This window comes from Pteropus vampyrus, unplaced genomic scaffold, assembly GCF_000151845.1.
Source record: "Pteropus vampyrus isolate Shadow unplaced genomic scaffold, Pvam_2.0 Scaffold113, whole genome shotgun sequence".
Lineage (NCBI taxonomy): Eukaryota > Metazoa > Chordata > Mammalia > Chiroptera > Pteropodidae > Pteropus > Pteropus vampyrus.
The window spans coordinates 2,659,052-2,671,383 of record NW_011888894.1 but is presented as its reverse complement, the minus strand read 5'-3'; the positions used below and the strand labels follow the sequence as shown (position 1 = coordinate 2,671,383).

At 39.1% G+C, this 12,332-nt stretch overlaps 1 protein-coding gene across 1 annotated transcript in view; it reads right to left on the bottom strand.

Moving 5' to 3' along the window:
- Positions 1-4,213: 4,213 nt before the first annotated feature.
- LOC111743409 (uncharacterized protein FLJ45252-like) overlaps positions 4,214-12,332 on the bottom strand; it is a 31,838-nt gene continuing 23,719 nt past the window's right edge. The window contains exon 2 of the mRNA XM_023533835.1: positions 4,214-10,828. Coding sequence (XP_023389603.1) covers positions 9,699-10,718 — 1,020 coding nt within the window. The 5' untranslated portion in view covers positions 10,719-10,828 and the 3' untranslated portion in view covers positions 4,214-9,698. The remainder of the gene's footprint in view (positions 10,829-12,332) is intronic.

Sequence of the window (12,332 nt, the reverse complement as noted above, 5' to 3'; positions counted from 1 at the left end):
AAGACTGTTATTCCATAGCTACTGGCATACAAACATATTCAAGTGTTCCCCCATTAATCCTTCTTCATCCATGTCCCCCACTGGCAAGTTCCCTAGCTCTCTTTTCATTTCCATTCAAACTCTTACCGTGGTTTCATTTCATATGAATTTTAAAGCGATACAGAAGAGATTAATAAAGTCACAACTCATGTACGAAATATGAAATAAAAGCAAATATTAAAAATTGTCAGGTAAAGCACAATTTCAAAGTTGGTGGGCTGAGGGAATTGTGCCATTACCACACAGTGGCGCCACTACAGCTGGTGAATCAAACAGAAATAGCTAACACTCAGCACTTAAGATGGGCCACTCTTCTAAGCACACCTCATAACGATCCATGACATGGGCATTTAATGTTATCTCTATTTTACAGGTGAAGAAACTAAATAATTTGTTCACGATTACAGAGCTAGGAAGTGATGGACACAGGATGTAAACCTAAGTACTCTTACCCCATGTTCTTCACAACCATCCCTCAACACCAGGCATTGGCTGCCCTTTGTCGTTATTGTGAGAACTATGCTGTTGTTCACTTGTCTTAGAACTTCCGAGAGCAATTTTAAAGACTGGATTTAGTTTCCTGTTACTGCTGTAACATATTGTTACAGTACCAGGAAGAACCAAGTGGCACGCAGCGAACTAAGAATCAAAGGAGGTTTATTTACGCTGGCGGGCTCAGAAGAGTCACTCTCCAAAGTCTGAGCTCCAAACGAAGGCAGGCGGGTAGATTTATGCATTGATTACTTCCGCATACTTGGCAGTCTTTTGTTTCGCACATGCAGGAAAGGTAGGGTTCCAGGGAGAGAAGGTTGGAAAAATTCCTCTGGGACAGGGTAGCCATCTTAGATTTCTTTATGTTTCCCATATCATTATCACAAACTTAGTGGCTTAAAACAGCAAATTTATTCTTTTATAGTCTGGAGAGCAAAAGTTTAAAATCATTTTCACTGGGCTAAAGTGAAGGTGTCAGCAAGCTTCGTTCTTTCTAGAGGCTTTGAGGGGAGACTGTTTCCTTGTCTTTTTCCCTTTCTAGTGGCACCTGTATTCCTTGGCTTCCTCCATCTTCAAAGTGTCACTCCAATCTTTGCTTCTGTCATCACATTGCCTTCTTTGCTGACTTCTCCTGCAACTCTTTTAAAGGACACTGTGATTATGTTGGGCCTGCCTGGTAATCCAGGATTATCTCCTATGGCAAGATCCTTAATCACACCCGCTAAATCCCTTTTGCCATATAAGGTATCATTCACAGGTCCTTGAGATTAGAACATGGATATACAGGAGGAGAGGGGAGGTGTTATTCAACCTACCACAGTGACTATTGTTTTTTATTTTTAATTCACTGATAATATAGTATAGTAATTCATTTCTGTCCTAAAAATGCCATCTAAACATTTGTTCGATGATGTTATTAGTAAGAAAACAGGGAAAAAACCCCATCCAAATCAATAATATTAGAACGCAAGTTAGATATAATAAGATATAAATAAGGCTATTTATTTAAAAAATATCTTTTAAGAAAAAATTACCATAAAATGTAAAAAAAAAAAAAAAAAAAAAAAGGCGGGCAGTTGCGGGGACCAGGTTGGTTTTCTGGGGAAAGGATCAGTGCAACTGTGATGTGCCCTTAAACTGTGGGTTATTCAGGGTCCCTGTATAAAATGGAACCATCCTGTCCTTTAAAATCTATTCTTTACACTCTGCCCCCACCACTTTACTAAAATTGCAAGATCAATGGCCTCATCATTGACAAATCCAGTGAACACTTTTCTGTCTCATTTGATCTCTCTGTGACATTTAACACTAATGACCACCACTCATTCTTGACATTTTTTCCCTCTTTTAGCTTTGGTGTCGCCCTTCTGTTTTTCTGCCTATATTTGTAGCTTAGTTTTTTTCATGACTTTTTTCCTCCACCCATCCTTTAAATGTTGATGTTGCCAAAGGATGTTACAAGTCCTTTTACCTTCACTTGACATTTTCCTTCATTGATCTCATGTACATCCAGACAGTCAAATACCACTCACTGATGATTTCACTGTCAGCAGGCAAGACTTCTGATCCATACAGCTAATGGCCATCTGGACAGCTTCACTTTGATAGCCCACGTGCAGGCATAGGACATTTTGAACCACCGTGGCTGTTTTACCCAATGTTTTTGAATACAGATATTTTAATGAGACTAATATTGATGAATTTTCATCAAGATATTCTATTAAGCAACACCATTAAGCCACTTTAATTCTTGGATCAACTTACTATGTAATGCATTTCCACTTTATTGTAATTATTCTCATTTCTATACATTTACAACAGGTTTGTTAGTCAATTTTTGGTTCATTTCAAATTTTAGTGATGGTGTCTTCTACTAGTGAGTTCTCTTGTGGCCATTATACTTGCTAAATTCAAATTTCCCAAGCCAAAATTTTGACTTTTGTTAAGATTTCATTCTTCGATTTTTAACCATGTGCCGTTTTAGCTGTTTTAAATTTTACTTGAACTGAATATTTCTACCAGCATTATTCATTATAAACTGACCAAATAAAGGCTGACAGGTGATATTTAACTTTTGGTTAGTCTATGAGAAAACTGATCAATTTCCCTCAGATAACCTAAGGTTTCTCTAAGGAGTGAAAACCAAAATAGGTCCCTGGGATCAAAAAGTTCTGCTAAAAAACCGGATGAGACTTGGGAGATCTTGTAGAACTACTAATTTCACCATATTTGGCTATGGGATTTTTAGCGATGATCTCAATCCCAAAACCTCAGTACTGGAGAACCGGGCTGCCTTCTGAAGGGAATATTTGGATTCTATTTGGACCTCTGGGCTAAGCTTACATAAAAGCAGATTGAAGAATTACTTGGTCTCCTTCCAGGTAAGCTGACATGCTAATTTAAGCCCTCTAGATCGTACTACTCCAATATAACGAAAGATAAACTCAAGGAAAATTACGTAAGATGGAAAAGACCTTTCCGAATCCAGAGAAACAGGTTGAAATCATCTGCTCGTGGTTTTTTCCTGGGTCTTATCCTGGTTCCACCCACTTAGTTCTTGATTAGGGGGTAATATAAGGGCATCTCCTCTCTGGCTGGTCTCTTACCAACCAATTTCAGGGTGGCAAAAGTGAGCCATAAAAAGATGAATGCAAAGGAGCCCACTTCATGAGAACTGAAGCTTCTAACTCTAGCTTTTCCTACAAGAAAGGCAGGTGAGCTCTGTCCACCTTTGCAGAAGGCTCTGATTCCTACATCTCAGTGGGAGTGATGCAACTGTAAAGGCTTCCCCAGAGCAGCCAGAGTCACAGATAAGGAAGACTCTCCTTTTGGTTAATGATAACTTGAAATAGAAAAAGTGTAAGAAATACATATTATTATTTTTTTTTTACAGTAGAAAATTTTTATTAGAAGTACACTTCCAGAAGTGGAAGCAGGACTGAGCAAGAGAAGCGTGCCTCAAAAGGCCAAGAACTTTATATTATAGAACTAGGTGGAGCATATATTTAAAGACAGTTCAATCAAGTCTTAAACAAATCTTCAGAAAAAGCAGGCAATTTTAGTTTTCCTCATGCATTTTATACCAGGACTCTTTGGATCCCTGGATCTTCTTTGAATGCCATCTCTATGAACTTAGCACATCACCAATTCTCCCCAAATCATGGATGTCAAGCTCATTAAAGTTCAAATATTACTTTGTTATTTTCTCAAATTTGGAGAGGAAACAGGCAGTCAGGTTCTTCCCCAAAGTAGGGATTTAAAAAATTCTTAGGTATAATCCATTGCCCCCCAAGACTTCTATCTTTAGTTTCTCATGTTAATGCTAGTCTCTCTTCAGGAATATATGTGTGTGTTTACACATACACACACACACATATATATTATATATAATATACATAACTTTTTTAAAGACTGCATATTGATGCAGCTCATATTCAGATAAGACACATTAACGGCTCACAGGAAAGTTTACATAGCAGAGAACTCTGTGGTTTTCCCAACTCAGTCTCTATGGCCCCATTATCTTGTATCATTGTCATTTGTCTCACCTAGTATCTGGAAAAGAAAGTAGGTTCCGGAAATAACAATGACAGTATTGGAAATCAACCAACCAACAAAAGGTTCTTTGAAACTTAAAATCCTAAGAGGATCCGACGTAAGAAATAATACAAAGCATAAATCATTTATTTTAATTAGGTCCATTTTAATAAAGTGTATAGGAGTTTACAACTCAAACAATTATTCATAAAAACTATCAGATACATAAGATAGATCACACAAAGAGTGCAATAACATAAATCCAATAGTCTGCAAATAAGAGGTATTGCAAAAACTGTTAAGATTGACTTTGTAAATGTCTTTTTCCCTTCCTTTCCCATGTTTACAGCCCTTGAGATTACGTGCACATGTTATTCTCTGAGGTCTGATGGCCTCAATACTCCTTATAGCTGGGTTGACCTCCTCATTTAGTCAACTCAAAATTTAGTCAGCAGAGGGAGTTCACTACTCCATGGAATGAGCATGGTCCTTGGCCTGCATTTGGTTTCTATCCCCTTAAAAAATGACATTAAACATTCCCTCTTTCAAAGTAACACCTTGCAGGCCTTGTGGTGTTCTGGTCACTGCTGCCCTCCCAACACTACACATGAGCCAAGGATTCAGGACAAATACTACTGAGTTTCATCCTTGTGGATGAGAAGAGCATGCTTCCTGTGGAAATGAGGCTAAGGCGAATGGCTGATTTTTCCCACCTTTATCTTGAACAACTCTAGTTCTTACTCAGAGAACTGTTGGCAAAGGGAACCAAATTTACTCATGCCAAACCCACTGTCACCTCTTGGTATTCTTTGGATGCCTTTATTAGGAGGTCTTAACACCATGGCAGAAAACAGGAGCACATATGTTGGCGTGCATGTGCGCACGTGCACGTACACACCTGTTCACATTCCCCAAACAGGAGTCTTTGGTAAACTCAAGAATACAACTGACTTGCCATTTCAGAGTGAAAAGGCTACATCATCTTCTTTCACTCCCAAAGTCTCACCTTAACTAACATTGGTAAAAAACCATTTCTGCAATTCCTTGACAAAAGGAATCAAACAGATCCCTTTAACGTACATATATGGTTCTATTACAATGCAATGCAGATAACATTGATTTCAAGAATGAAACATTGTTACTATAAACTCAAAACACTCACACATGGAGATTGCTGGGAAGCAGCTGAGACTAAATTTCTTATGTAATTACAAGTTATGGACTAAGCCACCAGTGTGCTGGTTAACAGCCATTTTTACAAGCTATTCTAGAGTCCCTTCACACATAAACTTGCCCCTGCATTTAGGGCTCTGCGCCTGTTACGTGAAGGTGAAGAGATGCCTTTGGGTTGTGTTTCCAGAGTAAGGCTGGGGTTCTGCCAACCTTCTTTCATGTTTTCTTCTAGTCTATAAGAAATGGGGAAGGTGAGCCATGTCATTCTTATTTTGAATTATTCCAGTGTGGTGAAATTATCACAGGCTAGGCTGAAATTTAAGAAGAAAATTTACAGTAAAAACGGAGGCAAATAAAAATTAATATGATCATACAATCATAACTCTCATTATCTACTTACTGGTATGGTCATAATAGGGGAATGTCATGTAAGGAAATGAAGTGGGAACAGGAACAAGGAAAGTGAGCCAGAAAGACTTGCAGGGTAAAGAGTGAGCAGAAAAGACTTGCAGGGTAAAGAGTGGGCAGTGTTTAATGATGGGATCTTGGGCCCCACATGTGGGAGAGCCAATTCCTAATAAAGATCGAGGTGCAAATGAGGCAGGGAGGACCTGGAAATCGAGAGCAAGTTGGCATTCTTGGAATTAAGACACTGCCAGTGCCTGTTGTTTTCGGCAACCTAGCAAAACTTCGTAGCAAAAGAACACAAAAACAATTCCCAACCACATACTACTTTTTATTTTCAAGCATTTTGAAATCTCTCCTTAAATGAACTTTACAAGTCACAAGTTTGCAAGTGTTCTGGTGGTTAGAAACAAAAAAAGAACCACCACCACCAAAAAGACACTACAAGTAGTAGTGACAAAGGCATTGAAAAAACTAAGAATTTAAATTACATGATTTCATTTAAAATCTTCATGTTTACGCCATCAGGCAGGATTGGAGGATTAGAGCTCGGGTGATTGTAGCGTTTACAAAGTACTCCTGACTCCTCAGAAGCTGTGGTCTTTTCAGCAGCTCTCCTATGTACCTTTCTTCAAGGTAATCTGGGTTCCATATTTCTCAGAAATTTTGCAGTTTTCTCAAAAACTGCATCTGTGTGACCAGCAGTCATTCCACAGTTGACTGGCATGTGTTCTCCATTTTCAATTCCGAAGACATAGCAGAGAATAACATATTAATTAAAGGGACTTAATTGACTCCATTTTAAGTTGTATCCTTCCTGCTACAGAGTTTGGTCCCACCCTTCTCTAGTTTCCTATATGTTAAAGTTTCCTATTTGATATAACACATATAATATAGGATCTGTGTTTTGATGACTTTTCTTTAAGAAAGCAAATACAGCATGATTGAATTTCTATTGTCAGATCACTCTGGCTATTACACTTATTTCAAATAAAAGTGAAATCTGCTACTTTATGATGAGTGAAATGTCCACCAAAGTTAAAAACACTGATATATCTGTATTCTAAAACTTAATAAATAATGGGTCAGTAAAATACTGAATATCTTTCCTGAAAGTTTAGAAAGAATTTTTGGTCGCCAAATTAAACTCAGATCTAATATGGGCATGTAAATATACTCACTAGCCTACACATTTGAAATTTTCAACTCAACAATGAGTAGGCCCAAAATGAAATAGAATTTATGACCTAGATTCCCTTAGGTCCTGCCAAGTATCTGCTTCAGCATCAAATTTTGTTCATTTCATTTTACAATCTAACAACGATTTGAAGCTAAAGGGCTGAATGTGAGCTCAATAAACAGAGGTTAAATATTTGTCACCACACATAAGTTAATTCATTAATAGTGTTCGTTAATCAATTAATGTGGCTTCTTTAAGAGTTTATCAGTGCATGCCGTGATTCAATGCTTTATTCTCTATATATTCTGGCTCGCCGTGCTCCACTGAAATGAAAGGTTACAGGTTCCTGCATTCCCCATCAGATGTGTAAAGCAAATAACACATAAACTAAAACAAGAAGTGCGATATTTTGTTGACTATATTTTCTTTTTAATGTTAACCTATTGCAGTATAGTTGTTGGAAACATTTACTATGAATTCAAAGCACCCTGAGCACTCCTGATTCCATTAAAACTAAATTTTCCAGATTTCCAGATTCAGGATGGCCTCTGGCAAAAACATTTTATCTTTCAGTGATACATTTACCCTGTATGACCCAAAGAAAATTACTGCAGAATTCACTAGTTGTTAGCTAATGATTAATGTAATAGTCAAAATTTTTTCATGTATCACTAAGAATACAAAAGTAATTGTATGTTTATATTTCCTATTCAAAGGTATTTAGAGTCTCTGATCTCTGACCATTATAGGTCTCCAGTGAGAATAAAAAACAGGTTACAAGCCCATGCTTGACAATGATTCAATTACATAATAAAAATCACCATGATTTTACTCATTTTATCTTGAGAACTAAAATGGTTACTTGATTTTAATTGATAATGATGAAAGGAAAAGTTTGGGGTGCAAAGTTCCATATGCATTGGCCAAAACTATTCATTCAACTGAAAAGATAATTTTGCATCCACTGTTACACAGAAAAATCAGAAATGATCACTGGGAGAAAGCAAATTCTTAGGATGAACATTTAGTGTCTAACAAAGTGAAAGACATTTGTTTCTGACATAATGAAACCTCAGTGGGAAAGCCATTGCTGGTAGCTCTGATCCAGTGACAATCAGTTAAGTTTCTTTTAATCTGGACATTTGAAATAGGTGGAGACAAAATCAAGAAAAAGTCTTGAAAAGCAGCTGTTCATATTTTACTGCCAAGATCCCTGATCTTCAAATTTAAAAACTATCGCACCTCATCAACTGCAACAAAATTTGGCATTCAGGCTTATTTCTTGGATGCATTTCCAGGAATTCCTAAATCATTAACCTGGTTTGGTAAGCAACTCTCCCAATTTCTCCAGCTAAAGGAAAAAAAAAATCACTAACATTTACTATAAATCACAGGAAGCTTTCAAGTTGAAACATGGTATAGCAACTCTTTCCATTAAGTTGAATTTCCTCAGCAGAAGTCTTCCCATTGAGACATAAGTTTCATTTTAAGGCACTACTAATAAAGGATATGAAAACAGCTAGGAATGAGTCAGATATTTCCAGAAAGAGAAGACATTTCAAAAATACAAGTCAGTCATCTAGCTGGCTGGCTTCAACATCTAAGGAGGAGAGGGAATCGAAAGGTTTTCATGGGTAACTGCTTTAGTTTTTTCCATTCTCCCAAACTTATTTACAAATCTCAGATTTATATTTCCTCAAGAGGCAGTCGAGAAAGATGGCAAGGATTTGGAACAAACGAACAAAACAAGCGAATTGTTGGTAGCCTAGTCTCGTGATTAATTCCATAATGACAACATGGAGAGCTCAGACCTAAGGTCTTTAAAAGACCACATAGCCAGTGGCTGGAACTGCAACAAGGTGCTCTTTTCAGTTGTTCTGAGAGGAAAATGTATAATTAATTTTTCATAACCAGGTAAATGGAATTTGTTAATCACAAATAGCAAATTCTGGAGAAAAATAAATCTACTCTGAAACTTCAGTTTCAGCAGGATTTTCCTACACCTTCCAATGAATTCGATTTTGCCAAGAGAAAAGAACTAAATAAAAGTAGCGCTCAAGTCAGTTAGTTCAGGAGACAAATGCCAGTAAATGAGTGATTGTGGAGGTAGGCATGGTGGGACAGGATTATCTTCAAGGAAAATGCTTCCTGTGCACACACACGCGCACACATACCTGTGCACTCATACTAATTTAAAAAGCAGCGTGGACATGGGGAAGGCTCAACACTATGAGACATGAGCATAGGTATCTCATCTGTTTGCACTTCTATGTAGGACAAGATCAGACACACGTTAAACACCCACAGACACGCTTGCACAGGGGCCAGCCTGGCTGTCGCAGACTCAGAAACAGATGCAAAGAATCCTTCTAGAGCTGCTGGTTTTACAGGAATGATTAGTATCTGCAGGATTACGCTTCCTCTTGATGTGCAGGATTTTCATCTCGCATTTCTTCCAGAAATCCCCTTATCAAGAGTATTAAATCAAGTCCTGGAGGAACTAATCTTGACTCCTCAATGAACATGACTCAGAACAGACTGCAAGAATTAAAACAAGCAATAATAAGGCCCCTTAGGGTTGGGATGAAGTATTTCTGGATTTAAACAGTTTCTGGAAAAAAAAAAAAAAAAAAAAAGGCAGAGTTCTGGGTAGAGGTGGAGATGGAAATGCCCGAAAGGCCAGAAATCAATATAAACAAAAGAAATGGGCATAACTTAAAGGGGTTTTGACTATCACTGCAACTGAGTTTGTTGACTGAAGTTCTGCTCTGATAGTAATTGATACATTTCTTCTTAGGAAGGCTCAATTGGGAGTAGGGTGGTGGGTTATGAAGGGTGGGGTAGAAAGAGGCCTAAGGTTCAGGTATTGCTCCTAAGGTTTCTGCTTGCTTGATTTTGAAGGAAAGGGTGCTAAAGCAAAAGGATCAGCAGCTGGCAGCTCTGTAGTCCTGGAGGAAAAGGATGTGATGGAAACTGAGCCAGCTATGGACTGCTTGTTGGTTTGCGAAACGATTTTATAGGCAGCAATGGGCTGGGCTTCTGGACTTGGCTCATCTTCTGGGCTATAGTGACGGGAGTATTTGGACAAAGACTGGGGGCGGAATGGTTTGCCAGCCATGGGGCCTGAAACAACTTCTTTCTGGGGCTGAGGTCCTTTGTTTCTGTCATTAGGATGGCCCCCAGATTCCAAGGAGGATCCCCTGGGTGAGATGCTGTCAAGATGGTCTGCTGCTTGTACAGAATGGGAGGGGAGGTTGGGTTGTTGGACAAAACCAGCCATGGAATACTGAGATCGCACAGAGGCATACACTGCTCTGTCGAGGCCTGAGAGCACAGCGACATCATCTGTCTGACTGAGGAGACTGGCCTGTGCAGACAACTCCTGGGAGGCGCTCTGGGTAACTGTTAACTCCTCTATACTTTTCTTCTTGGTAAAAGGAGCTCTCAAGAACACATCCGTCTCCTCTGGCTGGGAAGGAGCCACACTGCCCTTGGAGACAAATGGGGCTTTGGAGAAAATGTCTATGTCATCAGCTGGAACCCTTGAGCTCCTGAAGGGGGCTGTGGCAAAAACATCTGGCTCACCGAGACCATCAGTGGTTGGTTGTGTGAGGGCTTGAAACTGATTTTTCTGTCCTCCTTGTACTGCCTTTGCTTGCTCAGAAGGGACTTCTGGCTGAGAGAATGGAATGGCTCCTCCTAGCTTCCCCTGCGGAGGCCTGCAGCTTTCATCCTCTTCTTCCGATTCCATGAGGAGAGGTCGAGACCCACTGCAGTCTAGCATGTCCCCCTCAAGGTCAGTCCCTTCCTCTTCACTGCTGTGGAATGAGCTGTTGCTTGAAGGGCCATCTCTGGCCAAGAAGTCGGATTCTAAACTGTTCTGAGTTTTCATGTCAGGTACTCTGGAGGGGTCTGGATACAGGGGAAGGCCTTTAACACCCGCTGATTCTTTAAAGTGCTCTACAGTTATTACAGGACAGGGATTGGGCTCTCTCTGGAGACCTAGAAAAGCACAAAATGCAGAATTAATGCATAGGTCAGTTCAACTCTCCTTGGAACATTTAATAGTCAACCCGCAGCGAAAACATTGTGGGACCAAATAATAGATGTTGAAATGGAAAACGTAAAACAGAAAAATAAAAGTCAGGCAAGGAAACTGCACACAAACTGGAACACAACCAATCACTGTCTCACATTCTGGAGCATGATAAGCACAATGTGCAGGCAAGGAGATGAAGATGTTAGGCACACAGACATTCAGCGTAACTACACAATGCTCCTACGTGGGGCTAGGCACTGACACCTGCTCTACCCGACACTGGGTCATGATGGAATGAAAGCAAACCCGGTCACTCATCTCCAAATACACCATGATGGTTCTGGATTATGTAGAACTACCGTCTGGGGACAAATCCAATTCAGTATCTGACATGTAGTCATCTGCTCCACACTGCTGATATCTGAGGACACACCCCACTCCCTGCCCCTGCAATGTATCAGGACATGCCTGTTTAATAAATGCAAGTTTACTGATGATTTACATCATAAGCACTACTCAAAGAGCAAAAGAGTACTCCAAATATGAATACTGAAGGTACTTTCTCAGGGGAGAAATCATATTAAATAAATCACCTTCAGCTGGAGTCGCCCTGGAGTTTTGTTTTGTCTTCTAAGTTAGCAAATATCTCCTCTGTTTAAATGAATCTATCATAAAGTTCTTTAGGGAGAAGGAGTAAAATACATGGGAAATTACAGAGTTATTTGCAAACTCTAATATACTAGTCTATTTCTATCTAGGTAGAGATGCCTCAGGGTGCTCTGGCTTTTAAAATCAAATAGACAATTATCAGAATACAAGAGCGCTTACCTTCCAAGAAATATTAGCAGGTTAGAAGTATGTCATTGGGCACATGTTAGCAAGAGGGCAGGAAAAAGGCATATGTAACTAAGCAAGAAGAATCCAGAGAAAGGGTGGTTGGGGGCAAAGGTATCATTTCAATCATCTGTTTCCCAACCCACCAGGATAAGGACATTTGGTTCAATGATTTGGATTCTACGGATGACTCAGAACCTTTATACAGAAGTAATCCAATCATCCTCTCCCCACATTACCCTCCCCCTTCTATGCAAACCGTTAGATCCTAGGAACTGCTGGTAACAATTAACCCCCAATAAAGTTTCTGCTTGAATTAAGCACACAGCACACAGCAGAAGCAGCATCAAAATCAGTTTATTGGGAAACCAGTCTCTTAAAGACATTACATTATAAAGAGATGTAGAGAGTTGAGTTGAACATTTTAGAAGATGCTGTACAAAAATACTATGCTTTCCTGAAGCCTATAACTTTTTAGCAGTGCTTCTTTTTAAACTTCTGACCTTAAATATTGTTTCCAGAAACAGAAAAGGTGCCTCTCTCCATGTTTATTTCTCTTTCGAGTAGTTTGAATGCACTAGGCGAATTTAAAATTAGAATCTTTAAGTTAAATTCTGTACTGGTGCCAAATGA